The sequence below is a fragment of the Schistocerca americana genome, unplaced genomic scaffold (genome assembly GCF_021461395.2).
Source record: "Schistocerca americana isolate TAMUIC-IGC-003095 unplaced genomic scaffold, iqSchAmer2.1 HiC_scaffold_1054, whole genome shotgun sequence".
Classification (NCBI taxonomy): Eukaryota; Metazoa; Arthropoda; class Insecta; order Orthoptera; family Acrididae; genus Schistocerca; species Schistocerca americana.
This window is the reverse complement of record NW_025725106.1, coordinates 1,550-27,140: the sequence shown is the minus strand read 5'-3', so window position 1 is coordinate 27,140 and position 25,591 is coordinate 1,550. Positions and strand designations below refer to the sequence as shown.

General features: G+C 54.7%; 2 protein-coding genes across 2 annotated transcripts; both read left to right on the top strand.

Annotated features, from left to right (window-relative positions):
* The first annotated feature begins 820 nt into the window (after positions 1-820).
* On the top strand, positions 821-3,563 carry LOC124559758 (repetin-like). The gene is made up of 3 exons (XM_047130915.1): positions 821-1,173; positions 1,265-2,639; positions 2,682-3,563. The coding sequence occupies exons 1-3, from the start codon at positions 821-823 to the stop codon at positions 3,561-3,563; spliced, it is 2,610 nt and encodes an 869-aa protein (XP_046986871.1).
* A 4,700-nt stretch (positions 3,564-8,263) lies between these two features.
* On the top strand, positions 8,264-11,006 carry LOC124559757 (repetin-like). The gene is made up of 3 exons (XM_047130914.1): positions 8,264-8,616; positions 8,708-10,082; positions 10,125-11,006. The coding sequence occupies exons 1-3, from the start codon at positions 8,264-8,266 to the stop codon at positions 11,004-11,006; spliced, it is 2,610 nt and encodes an 869-aa protein (XP_046986870.1).
* Positions 11,007-25,591: the final 14,585 nt, after the last annotated feature.

Here is a 25,591-nt window from a genome sequence, read left to right as displayed (position 1 = left end):
AAAGCACTACTTGAGAGGAAAGCACAACTTGCGAGGACAGCAAAGCTGGCGAGGACAGCACAGCTTGCGAGGACAGCACAGCTAGCGAGGACAGCACAGCTTGCAAGGACAGCACGGCTTGCAAGGACAGCACGGCTTGCGAGGATAGCACGGCTTGCGAGGACAGCACGGCTTGTAAGGACAGCACAGCTTGCGAGGACCGCACGGCTTGCGAGGACAGCACGGCTTGCGAGGACAGCACAGCTTGCGAAGACAGCACATCTTGCGAGGACAGCTCAATTTGAGAGGACAGCTCAACTTGAGAGGACAGCTCAACTTGAGAGGAAAGCTCAATTTGACAGCTCAACTTGAGAGGACAGCTCAACTTCAGAGGACAGCTCAACTTGAGACGACAGCTCAACTTGAGATGGCAGCTGAACTTGAGAGGGCAGCTCAACTTGAGACGACAGCACAGCTTGCGAGGACAGCACAGCTTGCGAGGACAGCAAAGCTTGCGACGACAGCACAGCTTGCGAGGACAGCACAGCTTGCGAGGACAGCACAGCTTGCGAGGGCAACAGAGCTTGCGCGGAAAGCAGAGGTTGCGAGGACAGCTCAGCTTGAGATAACAGCTAAACTTGAGAGGACAGTTCAACTTGAGCGGACTGTACGACTTGAGAAGATAGCACAACTTGCGAGGACAGCAAAGCTTGCGAGAACAGCAAAGCTTGCTAGGACAGCAAAGCGTGAGAGGACAGCACGGCTTCTGAGGACAGCACGGCTAGCGAGGACAGCACGGCTTGCGAGGACAGCAGAGGTTGGGAGGACAGCTTAGCTTGCGATGACAGCACAGCTTGCGAGGACAGCTCAAACTGAGAGGACTGCTCAACTTGAGAGGACAGCTCAACTTGAGAGGACAGCACAACTTGTGAGGACAGCACATCTAGAGAGGACTGCTCATCGAGAGAGGACAGCTCAACTTGAGAGGACAGCTCAACTTGAGAGGACAGCTCAACTTGAGAGGACAGCTCATCTTGAGAGGACAGCTCAACTTGAGAGGACAGCTCAACTTGAGAGGACAGCTCAACTTGAGAGGACAGCACAACTTGAGAGGACAGCACAGCTTCCGAGGACAGCAAAGCTTGCCAGGAAAGCAAAGCTTGCGAGGACAGCACGGATTGCGATGACAGCACGGCTTGCGAAGACAGCACGGCTTCCGATGACAGCATAGCTTGCGAGAACAGCACGGCTTGCGAGGACAGCACAGATTGTGAGGACGGGTCAGCTTGCGAGGAAAGCACAGCTTGCGAGGACAGCACAGCTTGCGAGGAAAGCACAGCTTACGAAGGGCAGCACAGTTTGCGAGGACAGCACAGCTTGCGAGGACAGCAGAGCTTGCAAGGACAGCACAGCTTGCGAGGACAGCACAGCTAACGAGGACAGCACAGCTTGCGAGGACAGCACAGCTTGTGAGGACGGCACAGCTTGCGAGGACATCACAGCTTGCGAGGACAGTTCAACTTGAGAGGACAGCTCAACTTGAGAGGACAGCTCAGCTTGAGAGGACAGCTCAACTTGAGCAGACAGCTCAACTTGAGTGGACAGCTCAACTTGAGAAGACAGCTCAACTTGAGGGGACTGCACTACTTAAGAGGAAAGCACTACTTGGGAGGAAAGCACAACTTGCGAGGACAGCAAAGCTGACGAGGACAGCAGAGCTTGCAAGGACAGCACGGCATGCGAGGACAGCACGGCTTGCAAGGACAGCACAGCTTGCGAAGACAGCACAGCTTGCGAGGACAGCACAGCTTGCGAGGACAGCACAGCTTGCGAGGAAAGCACAGCTTGCGAGGACAGCACAGCTTGCGAGGAATGCACAGGTTGCGAGGACAGCTCAGCTTGAGAGGACAGCTCAACTTGACAGGACAGCTCAACTTGAGCGGACTGCTCAACTTGAGAGGAAAGCTCAACTTGAGAGGACAGCTCAACTTCAGAGGACAGCTCAACTTGAGAGGACAGCTCAACTTGAGAGGACAGCTCAACTTGAGAGGGCAGCTGAACTTGAGAGGGCAGCTCAACTTGAGGCGACAGCACAGCTTGCGAGGACAGCACAGCTTGCGAGGACAGCACATTTTGCGAGGACAGCACAGTTTGCGAGGACAGCACAGCTTGCGAGGACAGCACAGCTTGCGAGGAGAGAACGGCTTGCGAGGACAGCACAGGTTGCGAGGACAGCACAGGTTGCAAGGACAGCACAGCTTCCAAGGACAGCAAAGCTTGCGAGGACGGCACAGCTTGTGAGGACAGCACAGCTTGCGAGGACAGCACCGCTGGGAGGACAGCACAGCTTGCGAGGACAGCACAGCTTGCGAGGACAGCACAGCTTGCGAGGACAGCACAGCTTGCGAGGACAGCTCAGATTGAGAGGACAGCTCAACTTGAGAGGAGAGCTCAACTTGAGCAGACTGCTCAACTTGAGAGGAAAGCTCAACTTGAGAGGACAGCTCAATTTGAGAGAACAGCTCAACTTGAGAGGACAGCTGCACTTGAGAGGACTGCACAACTTGAGAAGACAGCACAATTTGCGAGGACAGCAAAGCTTGCTAGGACAGCAAAGTTTGCGAGGGCAGAACAGCTTGCGAGGACAGCACGGCTTCTCAGTACAGCACGGCTAGCGAGGACAGCACGACTTGCGATGACAGCAGAGGTTGGGAGGTCAGCTCAGCTTGCGTGGACAGCAGAGCTTGCGAGGACAGCACAGCTTGCGAGGACGACATGGCTTGCGAGGACAGCACGGCTTGCGAGGACAGCACAGCTTGCGAGGACAGCACGGCTTGCGAGGACAGCACAGCTTGCGAGGACAGCACAGCTTGCGAGGACAGCTCAACTTGAGAGGACAGCTCAACTTGAGAGGACAGCTCAATTTGAGAGGACAGCTCAACTTGAGAGTACAGCTCAACTTGACAGCTCAATTTGAGACCACAGGTCAACTTGAGAGGACAGCTCAACTTGAGAGGACAGCTCAACTTGAGAGGGCAGCTGAACTTGAGAGGGGAGCTCAACTTGAGACGACAGCACAGCTTGCGTGGACAGCACAGCTTGCGAGGACAGCACAGCTTGCGAGGACAGCACAGCTTGCGAGGACAGCACAGCTTGCGAGGACAGCACAGCTTCCGAGGACAGCACAGCTTGCGAGGAGAGAACGGCTTGTTAGGACAGTACAGGTTGCGAGGACAGCACAGGTTGCGAGGACAGCACAGCTTCCAAGGACAGCACAGCTTGCGAGGACAGCACAGCTTGCGAGGACAGCACAGCTTGCGAGGACAGCACAGCTTGCGAGGACAGCACAGCTTGCGAGGACAGCACAGCTTGCGAGGACAGCACGGCTTGCGAGGAAAGCACAGGTTGCGAAGACAGCTCAGCTTGAGAGGACAGCTCAACTTGGGAGGACAGCTCAACTTGAGCGGACAGCTCAAGTAGAGAGGACAGCTCAACTTGAGAGGACAGCTCAACTTGAGAGGACAGCTCATCTTGAGAGGACAGCTCAACTTGCGAGGACAGCTCGAGAGGACAGCTCATCTTGAGAGGACAGATCTACTTGAGAGGACAGCTCTACTTGAGACGACAGCTCAACTTGAGAGGACAGCACAACTTGAGAGGACAGCACAGCTTCCGAGGACAGCAAAGCTTGCGAGGAAAGCAAAGCCTGCGAGGACAGCACGGCTTGCGATGACAGCACGGCTTGCAAAGACAGCACGGCTTCCGATAACAGCACAGCTTGCGAGAACAGCACGGCTTGCGAGGACAGCACAGCTTGCGAGGACGGCTCAGCTTGCGAGGAAAGCACAGCTTGCGAGGACAGCACGGCTTGCGAGGACAGTTCAACTTGAGAGGACAGTTCAACTTGAGAGGACAGCTCAGCTTGAGAGGACAGCTCAACTTGAGCAGACAGCTCAACTTGAGTGGACAGCTCAACTTGAGAAGACAGCTCAATTTGAGGGGACAGCTCAACTTGACAGCTCAATTTGAGAGCACAGCTCAACTTGAGAGGACAGCTCAACGTCACAGCTCAACTTGAGAGGACAGCTCAACTTCAGAGGACAGCTCAACTTGAGAGGACAGCTCAACTTGAGAGGACAGCTCAACTTGAGAGGGGAACTGAACTTGAGAGGGCAGCTCAATTTGAGACGACAGCACAGCTTGCGAGGACAGCACAGCTTGCGAGGAGAGCACAGCTTGCGAGGACAGCACAGCTTGCGAGGACAGCACAGCTTGCGAGGACAGCACAGCTTGCGAGGAGAGAACGGCTTGTGAGGACAGCACAGGTTGCGAGGACAGCACAGGTTGCGAGGACAGCACAGCTTCCAAGGACAGCACAGCTTGCGAGGACAGCATAGCTTGCGAGGACAGCGCAGTTTGCGAGGACAGCACAGCTTGCGAGGACAGCACAGCTTGCGAGGACAGCACAGCTTGTGAGGACAGCACAGCTTGCGAGGACAGCACAGCTTCCAAAGACAGCACAGCTTGCGAGGAAAGCGCAGGTTGCGAGGACCCCTCAGCTTGAGCGGACTGCTCAACTTGAGAGGAAAGCTCAACTTGAGAGGACAGCTCAACTTGAGAGAACAGCTCAACTTGAGGGGACAGCTCAAATTGAGAGGACAGCTTAACTTGAGAAGACAGCTCAACTTGAGAGGACAGCACTACTTGAGAGCAAAGAACTACTTGAGAGGAAAGCACAACTTGCGAGGACAGCACAGCTTGTGAGGACAGCACATTTTGCGAGGACAGCACAGTTTGCGAGGACAGCACAGCTTGCGAGGACAGCACAGCTTGCGAGGACAGCACATTTTGCGAGGACAGCACAGTTTGCGAGGACAGCACAGCTTGCGAGGACAGCACAGCTTGCGAGGAGAGAACGGCTTGCGAGGACAGCACAGGTTGCGAGGACAGCACAGGTTGCAAGGACAGCACAGCTTCCAAGGACAGCAAAGCTTGCGAGGACGGCACAGCTTGGGAGGACAGCACAGCTTGCGAGGACAGCACCGCTTGCGACGACAGCACAGCTTGCGAGGACAGCACAGCTTGCGAGGACAGCACAGCTTGCGAGGACAGCACAGCTTGCGAGGACAGCTCAGATTGAGAGGACAGCTCAACTTGAGAGGACAGCTCAACTTGAGCAGACTGCTCAACTTGAGAGGAAATCTCAACTTGAGAGGACAGCTCAATTTGAGAGAACAGCTCAACTTGAGAGGACAGCTGCACTTGAGAGGACTGCACAACTTGAGAAGACAGCACAATTTGCGAGGACAGCAAAGCTTGCTAGGACAGCAAAGTTTGCGAGGGCAGAACAGCTTGCGAGGACAGCACGGCTTCTCAGTACAGCACGGCTAGCGAGGACAGCACGACTTGCGATGACAGCAGAGGTTGGGAGGTCAGCTCAGCTTGCGTGGACAGCAGAGCTTGCGAGGACAGCACAGCTTGCGAGGACGACACGGCTTGCGAGGACAGCACGGCTTGCGAGGACAGCACAGCTTGCGAGGACAGCACGGCTTGCGAGGACAGCACAGCTTGCGAGGACAGCACAGCTTGCGAGGACAGCTCAACTTGAGAGGACAGCTCAACTTGAGAGGACAGCTCAATTTGAGAGGACAGCTCAACTTGAGAGTACAGCTCAACTTGACAGCTCAATTTGAGAGCACAGGTCAACTTGAGAGGACAGCTCAACTTGAGAGGACAGCTCAACTTGAGAGGGCAGCTGAACTTGAGAGGGGAGCTCAACTTGAGACGACAGCACAGCTTGCGTGGACAGCACAGCTTGCGAGGACAGCACAGCTTGCGAGGACAGCACAGCTTGCGAGGACAGCACAGCTTGCGAGGACAGCACAGCTTGCGAGGACAGCACAGCTTCCGAGGACAGCACAGCTTGCGAGGAGAGAACGGCTTGTTAGGACAGTACAGGTTGCGAGGACAGCACAGGTTGCGAGGACAGCACAGCTTCCAAGGACAGCACAGCTTGCGAGGACAGCACAGCTTGCGAGGGCAGCACAGCTTGCGAGGACAGCACAGCTTGCGAGGACAGCACAGCTTGCGAGGACAGCACAGCTCGCGAGGACAGCACAGCTTGCGAGGACAGCACGGCTTGCGAGGAAAGCACAGGTTGAGAAGACAGCTCAGCTTGAGAGGACAGCTCAACTTGGGAGGACAGCTCAACTTGAGCGGACAGCTCAAGTAGAGAGGACAGCTCAACTTGAGAGGACAGCTCAACTTGAGAGGACAGCTCAACTTGAGAGGACAGCTCAACTTGCGAGGACAGCTCGAGAGGACAGCTCATCTTGAGAGGACAGATCTACTTGAGAGGACAGCTCTACTTGAGAGGACAGCTCAACTTGAGAGGACAGCACAACTTGAGAGGACAGCACAGCTTCCGAGGACAGCAAAGCTTGCGAGGAAAGCAAAGCTTGCGAGGACAGCACGGCTTGCGATGACAGCACGGCTTGCAAAGACAGCACGGCTTCCGATAACAGCACAGCTTGCGAGAACAGCACGGCTTGCGAGGACAGCACAGTTTGCGAGGACGGCTCAGCTTGCGAGGAAAGCACAGCTTGCGAGGACAGCACGGCTTGCGAGGACAGTTCAACTTGAGAGGACAGTTCAACTTGAGAGGACAGCTCAGCTTGAGAGGACAGCTCAACTTGAGCAGACAGCTCAACTTGAGTGGACAGCTCAACTTGAGAAGACAGCTCAACTTGAGGGGACAGCTCAACTTGACAGCTCAATTTGAGAGCACAGCTCAACTTGATAGGACAGCTCAACGTCACAGCTCAACTTGAGAGGACAGCTCAACTTCAGAGGACAGCTCAACTTGAGAGGACAGCTCAACTTGAGAGGACAGCTCAACTTGAGAGGGGAACTGAACTTGAGAGGGCAGCTCAATTTGAGACAACAGCACAGCTTGCGAGGACAGCACAGCTTGCGAGGAGAGCACAGCTTGCGAGGACAGCACAGCTTGCGAGGACAGCACAGCTTGCGAGGACAGCACAGCATGCGAGGAGAGAACGGCTTGTGAGGACAGCACAGGTTGCGAGGACAGCACAGGTTGCGAGGACAGAACAGCTTCCAAGGACAGCACAGCTTGCGAGGACAGCATAGCTTGCGAGGACAGCACAGTTTGCGAGGACAGCACAGCTTGCGAGGACAGCACAGCTTGCGAGGACAGCACAGCTTGTGAGGACAGCACAGCTTGCGAGGACAGCACAGCTTGCAAAGACAGCACAGCTTGCGAGGAAAGCGCAGGTTGCGAGGACCCCTCAGCTTGAGCGGACTGCTCAACTTGAGAGGAAAGCTCAACTTGAGAGGACAGCTCAACTTGAGCGAACAGCTCAACTTGAGGGGACAGCTCAAATTGAGAGGACAGCTTAACTTGAGAAGACAGCTCAACTTGAGAGGACAGCACTACTTGAGAGCAAAGCACTACTTGAGAGGAAAGCACAACTTGCGAGGACAGCAAAGCTGGCGAGGACAGCACAGCTTGCGAGGACAGCACAGCTAGCGAGGACAGCACAGCTTGCAAGGACAGCACGGCTTGCAAGGACAGCACGGCTTGCGAGGATAGCACGGCTTGCGAGGACAGCACGGCTTGTAAGGACAGCACAGCTTGCGAGGACCGCACGGCTTGCGAGGACAGCACGGCTTGCGAGGACAGCACAGCTTGCGAAGACAGCACATCTTGCGAGGACAGCTCAATTTGAGAGGACAGCTCAACTTGAGAGGACAGCTCAACTTGAGAGGAAAGCTCAATTTGACAGCTCAACTTGAGAGGACAGCTCAACTTCAGAGGACAGCTCAACTTGAGACGACAGCTCAACTTGAGATGGCAGCTGAACTTGAGAGGGCAGCTCAACTTGAGACGACAGCACAGCTTGCGAGGTCAGCACAGCTTGCGAGGACAGCAAAGCTTGCGACGACAGCACAGCTTGCGAGGACAGCACAGCTTGCGAGGACAGCACAGCTTGCGAGGGCAACAGAGCTTGCGCGGAAAGCAGAGGTTGCGAGGACAGCTCAGCTTGAGATAACAGCTAAACTTGAGAGGACAGTTCAACTTGAGCGGACTGTACGACTTGAGAAGATAGCACAACTTGCGAGGACAGCAAAGCTTGCGAGAACAGCAAAGCTTGCTAGGACAGCAAAGCGTGAGAGGACAGCACGGCTTCTGAGGACAGCACGGCTAGCGAGGACAGCACGGCTTGCGAGGACAGCAGAGGTTGGGAGGACAGCTTAGCTTGCGATGACAGCACAGCTTGCGAGGACAGCTCAAACTGAGAGGACTGCTCAACTTGAGAGGACAGCTCAACTTGAGAGGACAGCACAACTTGTGAGGACAGCATATCTAGAGAGGACTGCTCATCGAGAGAGGACAGCTCAACTTGAGAGGACAGCTCAACTTGAGAGGACAGCTCAACTTGAGAGGACAGCTCATCTTGAGAGGACAGCTCAACTTGAGAGGACAGCTCAACTTGAGAGGACAGCTCAACTTGAGAGGACAGCACAACTTGAGAGGACAGCACAGCTTCCGAGGACAGCAAAGCTTGCCAGGAAAGCAAAGCTTGCGAGGACAGCACGGATTGCGATGACAGCACGGCTTGCGAAGACAGCACGGCTTCCGATGACAGCATAGCTTGCGAGAACAGCACGGCTTGCGAGGACAGCACAGATTGTGAGGACGGGTCAGCTTGCGAGGAAAGCACAGCTTGCGAGGACAGCACAGCTTGCGAGGAAAGCACAGCTTACGAAGGGCAGCACAGTTTGCGAGGACAGCACAGCTTGCGAGGACAGCAGAGCTTGCAAGGACAGCACAGCTTGCGAGGACAGCACAGCTAACGAGGACAGCACAGCTTGCGAGGACAGCACAGCTTGTGAGGACGGCACAGCTTGCGAGGACATCACAGCTTGCGAGGACAGTTCAACTTGAGAGGACAGCTCAACTTGAGAGGACAGCTCAGCTTGAGAGGACAGCTCAACTTGAGCAGACAGCTCAACTTGAGTGGACAGCTCAACTTGAGAAGACAGCTCAACTTGAGGGGACTGCACTACTTAAGAGGAAAGCACTACTTGGGAGGAAAGCACAACTTGCGAGGACAGCAAAGCTGACGAGGACAGCAGAGCTTGCAAGGACAGCACGGCATGCGAGGACAGCACGGCTTGCACGGACAGCACAGCTTGCGAAGACAGCACAGCTTGCGAGGACAGCACAGCTTGCGAGGACAGCACAGCTTGCGAGGAAAGCACAGCTTGCGAGGACAGCACAGCTTGCGAGGAATGCACAGGTTGCGAGGACAGCTCAGCTTGAGAGGACAGCTCAACTTGACAGGACAGCTCAACTTGAGCGGACTGCTCAACTTGAGAGGAAAGCTCAACTTGAGAGGACAGCTCAACTTCAGAGGACAGCTCAACTTGAGAGGACAGCTCAACTTGAGAGGACAGCTCAACTTGAGAGGGCAGCTGAACTTGAGAGGGCAGCTCAACTTGAGGCGACAGCACAGCTTGCGAGGACAGCACAGCTTGCGAGGACAGCACATTTTGCGAGGACAGCACAGTTTGCGAGGACAGCACAGCTTGCGAGGACAGCACAGCTTGCGAGGAGAGAACGGCTTGCGAGGACAGCACAGGTTGCGAGGACAGCACAGGTTGCAAGGACAGCACAGCTTCCAAGGACAGCAAAGCTTGCGAGGACGGCCCAGCTTGTGAGGACAGCACAGCTTGCGAGGACAGCACCGCTGGGAGGACAGCACAGCTTGCGAGGACAGCACAGCTTGCGAGGACAGCACAGCTTGCGAGGACAGCACAGCTTGCGAGGACAGCTCAGATTGAGAGGACAGCTCAACTTGAGAGGAGAGCTCAACTTGAGCAGACTGCTCAACTTGAGAGGAAAGCTCAACTTGAGAGGACAGCTCAATTTGAGAGAACAGCTCAACTTGAGAGGACAGCTGCACTTGAGAGGACTGCACAACTTGAGAAGACAGCACAATTTGCGAGGACAGCAAAGCTTGCTAGGACAGCAAAGTTTGCGAGGGCAGAACAGCTTGCGAGGACAGCACGGCTTCTCAGTACAGCACGGCTAGCGAGGACAGCACGACTTGCGATGACAGCAGAGGTTGGGAGGTCAGCTCAGCTTGCGTGGACAGCAGAGCTTGCGAGGACAGCACAGCTTGCGAGGACGACATGGCTTGCGAGGACAGCACGGCTTGCGAGGACAGCACAGCTTGCGAGGACAGCACGGCTTGCGAGGACAGCACAGCTTGCGAGGACAGCACAGCTTGCGAGGACAGCTCAACTTGAGAGGACAGCTCAACTTGAGAGGACAGCTCAATTTGAGAGGACAGCTCAACTTGAGAGTACAGCTCAACTTGACAGCTCAATTTGAGACCACAGGTCAACTTGAGAGGACAGCTCAACTTGAGAGGACAGCTCAACTTGAGAGGGCAGCTGAACTTGAGAGGGGAGCTCAACTTGAGACGACAGCACAGCTTGCGTGGACAGCACAGCTTGCGAGGACAGCACAGCTTGCGAGGACAGCACAGCTTGCGAGGACAGCACAGCTTGCGAGGACAGCACAGCTTCCGAGGACAACACAGCTTGCGAGGAGAGAACGGCTTGTTAGGACAGTACAGGTTGCGAGGACAGCACAGGTTGCGAGGACAGCACAGCTTCCAAGGACAGCACAGCTTGCGAGGACAGCACAGCTTGCGAGGACAGCACAGCTTGCGAGGACAGCACAGCTTGCGAGGACAGCACAGCTTGCGAGGACAGCACAGCTTGCGAGGACAGCACGGCTTGCGAGGAAAGCACAGGTTGCGAAGACAGCTCAGCTTGAGAGGACAGCTCAACTTGGGAGGACAGCTCAACTTGAGCGGACAGCTCAAGTAGAGAGGACAGCTCAACTTGAGAGGACAGCTCAACTTGAGAGGACAGCTCATCTTGAGAGGACAGCTCAACTTGCGAGGACAGCTCGAGAGGACAGCTCATCTTGAGAGGACAGATCTACTTGAGAGGACAGCTCTACTTGAGACGACAGCTCAACTTGAGAGGACAGCACAACTTGAGAGGACAGCACAGCTTCCGAGGACAGCAAAGCTTGCGAGGAAAGCAAAGCCTGCGAGGACAGCACGGCTTGCGATGACAGCACGGCTTGCAAAGACAGCACGGCTTCCGATAACAGCACAGCTTGCGAGAACAGCACGGCTTGCGAGGACAGCACAGCTTGCGAGGACGGCTCAGCTTGCGAGGAAAGCACAGCTTGCGAGGACAGCACGGCTTGCGAGGACAGTTCAACTTGAGAGGACAGTTCAACTTGAGAGGACAGCTCAGCTTGAGAGGACAGCTCAACTTGAGCAGACAGCTCAACTTGAGTGGACAGCTCAACTTGAGAAGACAGCTCAATTTGAGGGGACAGCTCAACTTGACAGCTCAATTTGAGAGCACAGCTCAACTTGATAGGACAGCTCAACGTCACAGCTCAACTTGAGAGGACAGCTCAACTTCAGAGGACAGCTCAACTTGAGAGGACAGCTCAACTTGAGAGGACAGCTCAACTTGAGAGGGGAACTGAACTTGAGAGGGCAGCTCAATTTGAGACGACAGCACAGCTTGCGAGGACAGCACAGCTTGCGAGGAGAGCACAGCTTGCGAGGACAGCACAGCTTGCGAGGACAGCACAGCTTGCGAGGACAGCACAGCTTGCGAGGAGAGAACGGCTTGTGAGGACAGCACAGGTTGCGAGGACAGCACAGGTTGCGAGGACAGCACAGCTTCCAAGGACAGCACAGCTTGCGAGGACAGCATAGCTTGCGAGGACAGCGCAGTTTGCGAGGACAGCACAGCTTGCGAGGACAGCACAGCTTGCGAGGACAGCACAGCTTGTGAGGACAGCACAGCTTGCGAGGACAGCACAGCTACCAAAGACAGCACAGCTTGCGAGGAAAGCGCAGGTTGCGAGGACCCCTCAGCTTGAGCGGACTGCTCAACTTGAGAGGAAAGCTCAACTTGAGAGGACAGCTCAACTTGAGAGAACAGCTCAACTTGAGGGGACAGCTCAAATTGAGAGGACAGCTTAACTTGAGAAGACAGCTCAACTTGAGAGGACAGCACTACTTGAGAGCAAAGAACTACTTGAGAGGAAAGCACAACTTGCGAGGACAGCACAGCTTGTGAGGACAGCACGGTTTGCGAGGACAGCACGGCTTGCGAGGACAGCACGGACGGCGAGGACAGCATGGCTTGCGAAGACAGCACGGCTTGCGAGGAAAGCAGGGCTTGCGAGGACAGCACAGCTTGCGAGGACAGCACAGCTTGTGAGGACAGCACAGCTTGCGAGGACAGCTCAACTTGAGAGGACAGCTCAACTTGAGAGGACAGCTCAACTTGAGAGGACAGCTCAATTAGAGAGGACAGCTCAGCTTGAGAGGACAGCTCAACTTGAGCGGACAGCTCAACTTGAGAGGACAGCTCAACTTGAGAAGACAGCTCAACTTGAGAGGACAGCACTACTTGAGAGGAAAGCACTACTTGAGAGGAAAGCACAACTTGCGAGGACAGCACAGGTTGCGAGGACAGCACAGCTTGCGAGGACAACACAGCTTGTGAGGATGGCACGGCTTGAAAGGACAGGACAGCTTGCGAGGACAGTTCAGCTTGCGAGGACAGCACAGCTTGTGAGGACAGGAAAGCTTGCGAGGATGGCACAGCTTGCGAGGACATCACAGCTTGCGAGGACAATTCAACTTGAGAGGACAGCTCAACTTGAGACGACAGCTCAACTTGAGAGGACAGCTCAGCTTGAGAAGACAGCTCAACTTGAGGGGACAGCTCAAATTGAGAGGACAGCTTAACTTGAGAAGACAGCTCAACTTGAGAGGACAGCACTACTTGAGAGCAAAGCACTACTTGAGAGGAAAGCACAACTTGCGAGGACAGCACAGCTTGTGAGGACAGCACGGTTTGCGAGGACAGCACGGCTTGCGAGGACAGCACGGCCGGCGAGGACAGCATGGCTTGCGAAGACAGCATGGCTTGCAAGGAAAGCAGGGCTTGCGAGGACAGCACAGCTTGCGAGGACAGCACAGCTTGTGAGGACAGCACAGCTTGCGAGGACAGCTCAACTTGAGAGGACAGCTCAACTTGAGAGGACAGCTCAACTTGAGAGGACAGCTCAATTAGAGAGGACAGCTCAGCTTGATAGGACAGCTCAACTTGAGCGGACAGCTCAACTTGAGAGGACAGCTCAACTTGAGAAGACAGCTCAACTTGAGAGGACAGCACTACTTGAGAGGAAAGCACTACTTGAGAGGAAAGCACAACTTGCGAGGACAGCACAGCTTGTGAGGACAACACGGCTTGCGAGGGCAGCACGGCTTGCTATGACAGCATAGCTTGCGAGGACAGCACAGGTTGCGAGGACAGCACAACATTCAAGGACAGCACAGCCTGCGAGGACTGCACAGCTTGCGAGGACAGCATAGCTTACGAGGACAGCACAGCTTGCGAGGACAGCACAGGTTGCAAGGACAGAACAGCTTGCGAGGACAGCACAGCTTGCAAGGACAGCACAGGTTGCGAGGACAGCACAGCTTGCCAGGACAGCACAGCTTGCGAGGACGGCACAGCTTGCGAGGACAGCACAACTTGCGAGGACATCACAGCTTGCGAGGACAGTTCAACTTCAGAGGACAGTTCAACGTGAGAGGACAGCTCAAATTGAGAGGACAGCTCAGCTTGAGAGGACAGCTCAACTTTAGAGGACAGCTCAGCTTGAGAGGACAACTCAACTTGAGGGGACAGCTCAACTTGAGAGGACAGTTCAACTTGAGAAGACAGCTCAAATTGAGAGGACAGCACTACTTGAGAGGAAAGCACTACTTGAGAGGAAAGCACAACTTGCGAGGACAGCAAAGCTTGCGAGGACAGCACAGCTTGCGAGGACAGCATGGGTTGCGAGAACAGCACAGCTTGTGAGGACAGCACAGCTTGCGAGGACAGCACAGCTTGCAAGGACAGCTCAACTTGAGAGGACAGCTCAACTTCAGAGGACAGCTCAACTTGAAACGACAGCTCATCTTGAGAGGACAGCTCAACTTGAGAGGACAGCTCAACTTGAGAGGACAGCTCAACTTAAGAGGACAGCTCAACTTGAGCGGACAGCTCAACTTGAGAGGACAGCTCAACTTGAGAAGACAGCTCAACTTGAGAGGACAGCACTACTTGAGAGGAAAGCACTACTTGAGAGGAAAGCACAACTTGCGAGGACAGCACAGCTTGTGAGGACAACACGGCTTGCGAGGGCAGCACGGCTTGCTATGACAGCATAGCTTGCGAGGACAGCACAGGTTGCGAGGACAGCACAACATTCAAGGACAGCACAGCTTGCGAGGACTGCACAGCTTGCGAGGACAGCATAGCTTACGAGGACAGCACAGCTTGCGAGGACAGCACAGGTTGCAAGGACAGCACAGCTTGCGAGGACAGCACAGCTTGCAAGGACAGCACAGGTTGCGAGGACAGCACAGCTTGCCAGGACAGCACAGCTTGCGAGGACGGCACAGCTTGCGAGGACAGCACAGCTTGCGAGGACATCACAGCTAGCGAGGACAGTTCAACTTCAGAGGACAGTTCAACGTGAGAGGACAGCTCAAATTGAGAGGACAGCTCAGCTTCAGAGGACAGCTCAACTTGAGCGGACAAGTCACCTTGAGAGGACAGTTCAACTTGAGAAGACAGCTCAACTTGAGTGGACAGCACTACTTGAGAGGAAAGCACTACTTGAGAGGAAAGCACAAATTGGGAGGACAGCAAAGCTTGCGAGGGCTGCACAGCTTGTGAGGACAGCAAGGCTTGCGAGGACAGCAAGGCTTGCGAGGACAGCACGGCTTGCAAGGACAGCACAACTTGCGAGGACAGCACAGCTTGCGAGGACAGCACAGCTTGCGAGGACAGCACCGCTTGTGAGGACAGCACAGCTTGCGAGGACGGCACAGCTTGTGAGGACATCACAGCTTGCGAGGACAGTTCAACTTGAGAGGACAGTTCAACTTGAGAGGACAGCTCAACTTTAGAGGACAGCTCAGCTTGAGAGGACAACTCAACTTGAGGGGACAGCTCAACTTGAGAGGACAGTTCAACTTGAGAAGACAGCTCAAATTGAGAGGACAGCACTACTTGAGAGGAAAGCACTACTTGAGAGGAAAGCACAACTTGCGAGGACAGCAAAGCTTGGGAGGACAGCACAGCTTGCGAGGACAGCATGGGTTGCGAGAACAGCACAGCTTGTGAGGACAGCACAGCTTGCGAGGACAGCACAGCTTGCAAGGACAGCTCAACTTGAGAGGACAGCTCAACTTCAGAGGACAGCTCAACTTGAAACGACAGCTCATCTTGAGAGGACAGCTCAACTTGAGAGGACAGCTCAACTTGAAAGGACAGCTCAACTTAAGAGGACAGGTTAACTTGAGAGGACAGCTCAACTTGAGAGGACAGCTCAACTTGAGAGGGCAGCTGAACTTGAGAGGGCAGCTCAACTTGAGGCGACAGCACAGCTTGCGAGGACAGCACAGCTTGCGAGGACAGCACATTTTGCGAGGACAGCACAGTTTGCGAGGACAGCACAGCTTGCGAGGACAGCACAGCTTGCGAGGAGAGAACGGCTTGAGAGGACAGCACAGGTTGCGAGGACAGCACAGGTTGCAAGGACAGCACAGCTTCCAAGGACAGCAAAGCTTGCGAGGACGGCACAGCTTGGGAGGACAGCACAGCTTGCGAGGACAGCACCGCTTGCGACGACAGCACAGCTTGCGAGGACAGCACAGCTTGCGAGGACAGCACAGCTTGCGAGGACAGCACAGCTTGCGAGGACAGCTCAGATTGAGAGGACAGCTCAACTTGAGAGGACAGCTCAACTTGAGCAGACTGCTCAACTTGAGAGGAAATCTCAACTTGAGAGGACAGCTCAATTTGAGAGAACAGCTCAACTTGAGAGGACAGCTGCACTTGAGAGGACTGCACAACTTGAGAAGACAGCACAATTTGCGAGGACAGCAAAGCTTGCTAGGACAGCAAAGTTTGCGAGGGCAGAACAGCTTGCGAGGACAGCACGGCTTCTCAGTACAGCACGGCTAGCGAGGACAGCACGACTTGCGATGACAGCAGAGGTTGGGAGGTCAGCTCAGCTTGCGTGGACAGCAGAGCTTGCGAGGACAGCACAGCTTGCGAGGACGACACGGCTTGCGAGGACAGCACGGCTTGCGAGGACAGCACAGCTTGCGAGGACAGCACGGCTTGCGAGGACAGCACAGCTTGCGAGGACAGCACAGCTTGCGAGGACAGCTCAACTTGAGAGGACAGCTCAACTTGAGAGGACAGCTCAATTTGAGAGGACAGCTCAACTTGAGAGTACAGCTCAACTTGACAGCTCAATTTGAGAGCACAGGTCAACTTGAGAGGACAGCTCAACTTGAGAGGACAGCTCAACTTGAGAGGGCAGCTGAACTTGAGAGGGGAGCTCAACTTGAGACGACAGCACAGCTTGCGTGGACAGCACAGCTTGCGAGGACAGCACAGCTTGCGAGGACAGCACAGCTTGCGAGGACAGCACAGCTTGCGAGGACAGCACAGCTTGCGAGGACAGCACAGCTTCCGAGGACAGCACAGCATGCGAGGAGAGAACGGCTTGTTAGGACAGTACAGGTTGCGAGGACAGCACAGGTTGCGAGGACAGCACAGCTTCCAAGGACAGCACAGCTTGCGAGGACAGCACAGCTTGTGAGGGCAGCACAGCTTGCGAGGACAGCACAGCTTGCGAGGACAGCACAGCTTGCGAGGACAGCACAGCTTGCGAGGACAGCACAGCTTGCGAGGACAGCACGGCTTGCGAGGAAAGCACAGGTTGCGAAGACAGCTCAGCTTGAGAGGACAGCTCAACTTGGGAGGACAGCTCAACTTGAGCGGACAGCTCAAGTAGAGAGGACAGCTCAACTTGAGAGGACAGCTCAACTTGAGAGGACAGCTCAACTTGAGAGGACAGCTCAACTTGCGAGGACAGCTCGAGAGGACAGCTCATCTTGAGAGGACAGATCTACTTGAGAGGACAGCTCTACTTGAGAGGACAGCTCAACTTGAGAGGACAGCACAACTTGAGAGGACAGCACAGCTTCCGAGGACAGCAAAGCTTGCGAGGAAAGCAAAGCTTGCGAGGACAGCACGGCTTGCGATGACAGCACGGCTTGCAAAGACAGCACGGCTTCCGATAACAGCACAGCTTGCGAGAACAGCACGGCTTGCGAGGACAGCACAGCTTGCGAGGACGGCTCAGCTTGCGAGGAAAGCACAGCTTGCGAGGACAGCACGGCTTGCGAGGACAGTTCAACTTGAGAGGACAGTTCAACTTGAGAGGACAGCTCAGCTTGAGAGGACAGCTCAACTTGAGCAGACAGCTCAACTTGAGTGGACAGCTCAACTTGAGAAGACAGCTCAACTTGAGGGGACAGCTCAACTTGACAGCTCAATTTGAGAGCACAGCTCAACTTGATAGGACAGCTCAACGTCACAGCTCAACTTGAGAGGACAGCTCAACTTCAGAGGACAGCTCAACTTGAGAGGACAGCTCAACTTGAGAGGACAGCTCAACTTGAGAGGGGAACTGAACTTGAGAGGGCAGCTCAATTTGAGACAACAGCACAGCTTGCGAGGACAGCACAGCTTGCGAGGAGAGCACAGCTTGCGAGGACAGCACAGCTTGCGAGGACAGCACAGCTTGCGAGGACAGCACAGCTTGCGAGGAGAGAACGGCTTGTGAGGACAGCACAGGTTGCGAGGACAGCACAGGTTGCGAGGACAGAACAGCTTCCAAGGACAGCACAGCTTGCGAGGACAGCATAGCTTGCGAGGACAGCACAGTTTGCGAGGACAGCACAGCTTGCGAGGACAGCACAGCTTGCGAGGACAGCACAGCTTGTGAGGACAGCACAGCTTGCGAGGACAGCACAGCTTGCAAAGACAGCACAGCTTGCGAGGAAAGCGCAGGTTGCGAGGACCCCTCAGCTTGAGCGGACTGCTCAACTTGAGAGGAAAGCTCAACTTGAGAGGACAGCTCAACTTGAGCGAACAGCTCAACTTGAGGGGACAGCTCAAATTGAGAGGACAGCTTAACTTGAGAAGACAGCTCAACTTGAGAGGACAGCACTACTTGAGAGCAAAGCACTACTTGAGAGGAAAGCACAACTTGCGAGGACAGCACAGCTTGTGAGGACAGCACGGTTTGCGAGGACAGCACGGCTTGCGAGGACAGCACGGCCGGCGAGGACAGCATGGCTTGCGAAGACAGCATGGCTTGCGAGGAAAGCAGGGCTTGCGAGGACAGCACAGCTTGCGAGGACAGCACAGCTTGTGAGGACAGCACAGCTTGCGAGGACAGCTCAACTTGAGAGGACAGCTCAACTTGAGAGGACAGCTCAACTTGAGAGGACAGCTCAATTAGAGAGGACAGCTCAGCTTGAGAGGACAGCTCAACTTGAGCGGACAGCTCAACTTGAGAGGACAGCTCAACTTGAGAAGACAGCTCAACTTGAGAGGACAGCACTACTTGAGAGGAAAGCACTACTTGAGAGGAAAGCACAACTTGCGAGGACAGCACAGGTTGCGAGGACAGCACAGCTTGCGAGGACAGCACAGCTTGTGAGGATGGCACGGCTTGAAAGGACAGGACAGCTTGCGAGGACAGTTCAGCTTGCGAGGACAGCACAGCTTGTGAGGACAGGAAAGCTTGCGAGGATGGCACAGCTTGCGAGGACATCACAGCTTGCGAGGACAATTCAACTTGAGAGGACAGCTCAACTTGAGACGAAAGCTCAACTTGAGAGGACAGCTCAGCTTGAGAGGACAGCTCAACTTGAGGGGACAGCTCAAATTGAGAGGACAGCTTAACTTGAGAAGACAGCTCAACTTGAGAGGACAGCACTACTTGAGAGCAAAGCACTACTTGAGAGGAAAGCACAACTTGCGAGGACAGCACAGCTTGTGAGGACAGCACGGTTTGCGAGGACAGCACGGCTTGCGAGGACAGCACGGCCGGCGAGGACAGCATGGCTTGCGAAGACAGCACGGCTTGCGAGGAAAGCAGGGCTTGCGAGGACAGCACAGCTTGCGAGGACAGCACAGCTTGTGAGGACAGCACAGCTTGCGAGGACAGCTCAACTTGAGAGGACAGCTCAACTTGAGAGGACAGCTCAACTTGAGAGGACAGCTCAATTAGAGAGGACAGCTCAGCTTGATAGGACAGCTCAACTTGAGCGGACAGCTCAACTTGAGAGGACAGCTCAACTTGAGAAGACAGCTCAACTTGAGAGGACAGCACTACTTGAGAGGAAAGCACTACTTGAGAGGAAAGCACTACTTGCGACGACAGCACAGCTTGTGAGGACAACACGGCTTGCGAGGGCAGCACGGCTTGCTATGACAGCATAGCTTGCGAGGACAGCACAGGTTGCGAGGACAGCACAACATTCAAGGACAGCACAGCTTGCGAGGACTGCACAGCTTGCGAGGACAGCATAGCTTACGAGGACAGCACAGCTTGCGAGGACAGCACAGGTTGCAAGGACAGCACAGCTTGCGAGGACAGCACAGCTTGCAAGGACAGCACAGGTTGCGAGGACAGCACAGCTTGCCAGGACAGCACAGCTTGCGAGGACGGCACAGCTTGCGAGGACAGCACAACTTGCGAGGACATCACAGCATGCGAGGACAGTTCCTCTTCAGAGGACAGTTCAACGTGAGAGGACAGCTCAAATTGAGAGGACAGCTCAGCTTGAGAGGACAGCTCAAATTTAGAGGACAGCTCAGCTTGAGAGGACAACTCAACTTGAGGGGACAGCTCAACTTGAGAGGACAGTTCAACTTGAGAAGACAGCTCAAATTGAGAGGACAGCACTACTTGAGAGGAAAGCACTACTTGAGAGGAAAGCACAACTTGCGAGGACAGCAAAGCTTGCGAGGACAGCACAGCTTGCGAGGACAGCATGGGTTGCGAGAACAGCACAGCTTGTGAGGACAGCACAGCTTGCGAGGACAGCACAGCTTGCAAGGACAGCTCAACTTGAGAGGACAGCTCAACTTCAGAGGACAGCTCAACTTGAAACGACAGCTCATCTTTAGAGGACAGCTCAACTTGAGAGGACAGCTCAACTTGAGAGGACAGCTCAACTTAAGAGGACAGCTCAACTTGAGCGGACAGCTCAACTTGAGAGGACAGCTCAACTTGAGAAGACAGCTCAACTTGAGAGGACAGCACTTATTGAGAGGAAAGCACTACTTGAGAGGAAAGCACAACTTGCGAGGACAGCACAGCTTGTGAGGACAACACGGCTTGCGAGGGCAGCACGGCTTGCTATGACAGCATAGCTTGCGAGGACAGCACAGGTTGCGAGGACAGCACAACATTCAAGGACAGCACAGCTTGCGAGGACTGCACAGCTTGCGAGGACAGCATAGCTTACGAGGACAGCACAGCTTGCGAGGACAGCACAGGTTGCAAGGACAGCACAGCTTGCGAGGACAGCACAGCTTGCAAGGACAGCACAGGTTGCGAGGACAGCACAGCTTGCCAGGACAGCACAGCTTGCGAGGACGGCACAGCTTGCGAGGACAGCACAGCTTGCGAGGACATCACAGCTTGCGAGGACAGTTCAAATTCAGAGGACAGTTCAACGTGAGAGGACAGCTCAAATTGAGAGGACAGCTCAGCTTGAGAGGACAGCTCAACTTGAGCGGACAAGTCACCTTGAGAGGACAGTTCAACTTGAGAAGACAGCTCAACTTGAGTGGACAGCACTACTTGAGAGGAAAGCACTACTTGAGAGGAAAGCACAAATTGGGAGGACAGCAAAGCTTGCGAGGACAGCACAGCTTGTGAGGACAGCAAGGCTTGCGAGGACAGCAAGGCTTGCGAGGACAGCACGGCTTGCAAGGACAGCACAACTTGCGAGGACAGCACAGCTTGCGAGGACAGCACAGCTTGCGAGGACAGCACCGCTTGTGAGGACAGCACAGCTTGCGAGGACGGCACAGCTTGTGAGGACATCACAGCTTGCGAGGACAGTTCAACTTGAGAGGACAGTTCAACTTGAGAGGACAGCTCAACTTTAGAGGACAGCTCAGCTTGAGAGGACAACTCAACTTGAGGGGACAGCTCAACTTGAGAGGACAGTTCAACTTGAGAAGACAGCTCAAATTGAGAGGACAGCACTACTTGAGAGGAAAGCACTACTTGAGAGGAAAGTACAACTTGCGAGGACAGCAAAGCTTGCGAGGACAGCACAGCTTGCGAGGACAGCATGGGTTGCGAGAACAGCACAGCTTGTGAGGACAGCACAGCTTGCGAGGACAGCACAGCTTGCAAGGACAGCTCAACTTGAGAGGACAGCTCAACTTCAGAGGACAGCTCAACTTGAAACGACAGCTCATCTTGAGAGGACAGCTCAACTTGAGAGGACAGCTCAACTTGAGAGGACAGCTCAACTTGGGAGGACAGCTCAACTTGAGAGGACAGCTCATCTTGAGAAGACAGCTCAACTTGAGAGGACAGCACAACGTGAGAGGACAGCTCAACTTGAGAGGACAGCTCAACTTGGGAGGACAGCTCAACTTGAGAGGACAGCTCATCTTGAGAAGACAGCTCAACTTGAGAGGACAGCACTACTTGAGAGGTAAGCACAACTTGCGAGGACAGCAAAGCTTGCGAGGACAGAACAGCTTGCGAGGATAGCACGGCTTGCGAGGACAGCACGGCTTGCGAGGACAGCATAGCTTGCGAGGACAGCACAGGTTTCGAGGACAGCACAGCTTTCGAGGACAGCACAGCTTGCGAGGACTGCACAGCTTGCGAGGACAGCACAGCTTGCGAGCACAGCACAGCTTGCGAGGACAGCACAGGTTGCGAGGACAGCACAGCTTGCGAGGACGGCACAGCTTGCGAGGACGGCACAGCTTGCGAGGACTGCACAGCTTGCGAGCACATCACAGCTTGCGAGGACAGTTCAACTTGAGAAGACAGTTCATCTTCAGAGGACAGCTCAACTTGAGAGGCAGCTCAGCTTGAGAGGACAGCTCAACTTGAGCGGACAGCTCAACTTGAGAGGACAGCTCAACTTGAGCGGACAGCTCAACTTGAGAGGACAGCTCAACTTGAGAAGACAGCTCAACTTGAGAGGACAGCACTACTTGAGAGGAAAGCACTACTTGAGAGGAAAGCACAACTTGCGAGGACAGCACAGCTTGTGAGGACAGCACGGCTTGCGAGGGCAGCACGGCTTGCTATGACAGCATAGCTTGCGAGGACAGCACAGGTTGCGAGGACAGCACAACTTTCAAGGACAGCACAGCTTGCGAGGACTGCACGGCTTGCGAGGACAGCATAGCTTACGAGGACAGCACAGCTTGCGAGGACAGCACAGGTTGCAAGGACAGCACAGCTTGCGAGGACAGCACAGCTTGCAAGGACAGCACAGGTTGCGAGGACAGCACAGCTTGCGAGGACAGCACAGCTTGCGAGGACGGCACAGCTTGCGAGGACAGCACAGCTTGCGAGGACATCACAGCTTGCGAGGACAGTTTAACTTCAGAGGACAGTTCAACGTGAGAGGACAGCTCAAATTGAGAGGACAGCTCAGCTTGAGAGGACAGCTCAACTTGAGTGGACAAGTCAACTTGAGAGGACAGTTCAACTTGAGAAGACAGCTCAACTTGAGTGGACAGCACTACTTGAGAGGAAAGCACTACTTGAGAGGAAAGCACAAATTGGGAGGACAGCAAAGCTTGCGAGGACAGCACAGCTTGTGAGGAAAGCAAGGCTTGCGAGGACAGCAAGGCTTGCGAGGACAGCACGGCTTGCGAGGACAGCATGGCTTGCGAGGACAGCATGGCCTGCGAGGACAGCACGGCTTGCGAGGACAGCACGGCTTGCCAGGACAGCGCGGCTTGCAAGGACAGCACAGCTCGCGAGGACAGCACAGCTTGCGAGGACAGCACAGCTTGCGAGGACAGCACAGCTTGTGAGGACAGCACAGCTTGCGAGGACGGCACAGCTTGTGAGGACATCACAGCTTGCGAGGACAGTTCAACTTGAGAGGACAGCTCAACTTGAGAGGACAGCTCAACTTTAGAGGACAGCACAGCTTGAGAGGACAACTCAACTTGAGGGGACAGCTCAACTTGAGAGGACAGTTCAACTTGAGAAGACAGCTCAAATTGAGAGGACAGCACTACTTGAGAGGAAAGCACTACTTGAGAGGAAAGCACAACTTGCGAGGACAGCAAAGCTTGCGAGGACAGCACAGCTTGCGAGGACAACATGGGTTTCGAGAACAGTGCGGCTTGCAATGACAGCACGGCTTGCGAGGACAGCACGGCCTGCGAGGAAAGCACGGCTTGCGAGGACAGCACGGCTTGCAAGGACAGCACGGTTTGCGAGGACAGCACAGCTTGTGAGGACAGCACAGCTTGCGAGGACAGCACACCTTGCAAGGACAGCTCAACGAGAGGACAGCTCAACTTCAGAGGACAGCTCAACTTGAGAATACAGCTCAAATTAAGAGGTCAGCTCAACTTAAGAGGACAGCTCAACTTGAAACGACAGCTCATCTTGAGAGGACAGCTCAACTTGAGAGGACAGCTCAACTTGAGAGGACAGCTCAACTTAAGAGGACAGGTTAACTTGAGAGGACAGCTCAACTTGAGAGGACAGCTCAACTTGAGAGGACACCTCAACTTGAGAGGATAGCTCAACTTGAGAGGACAGCACAACTTGAGAGGACAGCTCAACTTGAGAGGACAGCTCAACTTGGGAGGACAGCTCAACTTGAGAGGACAGCTCATCTTGAGAAGACAGCTCAACTTGAGAGGACAGCACTACTTGAGAGGTAAGCACAACTTGCGAGGACAGCAAAGCTTGCGAGGACAGAACAGCTTGCGAGGACAGCACGGCTTGCGAGGACAGCACGGCTTGCGAGGACAGCATAGCTTGTGAGGACAGCACAGGTTTCGAGGACACCACAGCTTTCGAGGACAGCACAGCTTGCGAGGACTGCACAGCTTGCGAGGACAGTACAGCTTGCGAGGACAGCACAGCTTGCGAGGACAGCACAGGTTGCGAGGACAGCACAGCTTGCGAGGACGGCACAGCTTGCGAGGACGGCACAGCTTGCGAGGACTGCACAGCTTGCGAGGACATGACAGCTTGCGAGGACAGTTCAACTTGAGAAGACAGTTCATCTTCAGAGGACAGCTCAACTTGAGAGGCAGCTCAGCTTGAGAGGACAGCTCAACTTGAGCGGACAGCTCAACTTGAGAGGACAGCTCAACTTTAGAAGACAGCTCAACTTGAGAGAAAAGCACTACTTGAGAGGAAAGCACAACTTGCGAGGATAGCAAAGCTTGCGAAGACAGCACAGCTTGCGAGGACAGCATGGCTTGCGAGGACAGCTCGGCTTGCGAGGACAGCATGGCTTGCGAGGACAGCACGGACTGCGAGGACAGCACGGCTTGCGAGGACAGCACGGCTTGCGAGGAAAGCACGGCTTGCGAGGAAAGCACGGCTTACGTGGACAGCACAGCTTGCGAGGACAGCAGAGCTTGCGAGGACAGCTCAACTTGAGAGGACAGCTCAACTTGAGAGGACAGCTCAACTTGAGAGGACATCTCAACTTAAGAGAACAGCTCAACTTGAGAGGACAGCTCCACGTGAGACGACAGCTCAACTAGAGAGGACAGCTCAACTAGAGAGGACAGCTCAACTTGAGAGGACAGCTCAACTTGAGAGAACAGCTCAACTTGAGAGAACAGCTCAACTTGAGAGGACAGCTCAACTTGAGAGGACAGCTCAACTTGAGAGGACAGCTCCACGTGAGACGACAGCTCAACTTGAGAGGACACCTCAACTAGAGAGGACAGCACAACTTGAGAGGACAGCACAACTTGCGAGGACAGCACAACTTGGGCGGACAGCAAAGCTTGCGCGAACAGCAGAGCTTGCGCCGACAGCAAAGCTTGCGAGGACAGCACGGCTTGTGAGCACAGCACGGATTGCGACGACAGCACGGCTTGCGAGGATGGCACATCTTGCGAGGACAGCACGGCTTTTGAGGACAGCACGGCATCCGAGGACAGCACAGTTTGCGAGGACAGCACAGCTTTCAAGGACAGCACAGCTTGCGAGGACAGCACAGCTTGCGAGGACAGCTCATGTAGAGAGGACAGCTCAAGTTGAGAGGACAGCTCAACTTGAAGGACAGCTGAACTTGAGAGGACAGCCTTACTTGAGAGGACACCTCAACTTGAGAGGACAGCTCAACTTGAGAGGACAGCTCAACTTGACAGCTGAACTTGAGAGGAGAGCTCAACTTGAGAGGACAGATCAACTTGAGAGGACAATTCAACGAGAGGACAGCTCAACTTGAGAGGTCAGCTGAACTTACGAGGGCAGCTCAACTTGAGACGACAGCAGAGCTAGCGAGGACAGCACAGCTTGCGAGGACAACACAGCATGCAAGGACAGCACAGCTTGCGATGACAGCAA

What these genes read in the sequence shown, in the direction of transcription:
- LOC124559758 (XM_047130915.1), top strand. Translation starts at nt 821, where the DNA reads ATGACAGCACAGCTTGCGAGGACAGCTCAAACTGAGAGGACTGCTCAA. An exon ending in CGGATTGCGATGACAGCACG is followed by an intron (nt 1,174 to 1,264) that starts GCTTGCGAAGAC and finishes AGGACGGGTCAG; the next exon opens with CTTGCGAGGAAAGCACAGCT. An exon ending in GAGGACAGCACGGCTTCTCA is followed by an intron (nt 2,640 to 2,681) that starts GTACAGCACGGC and finishes TTGCGATGACAG; the next exon opens with CAGAGGTTGGGAGGTCAGCT.
- LOC124559757 (XM_047130914.1), top strand. Translation starts at nt 8,264, where the DNA reads ATGACAGCACAGCTTGCGAGGACAGCTCAAACTGAGAGGACTGCTCAA. An exon ending in CGGATTGCGATGACAGCACG is followed by an intron (nt 8,617 to 8,707) that starts GCTTGCGAAGAC and finishes AGGACGGGTCAG; the next exon opens with CTTGCGAGGAAAGCACAGCT. An exon ending in GAGGACAGCACGGCTTCTCA is followed by an intron (nt 10,083 to 10,124) that starts GTACAGCACGGC and finishes TTGCGATGACAG; the next exon opens with CAGAGGTTGGGAGGTCAGCT.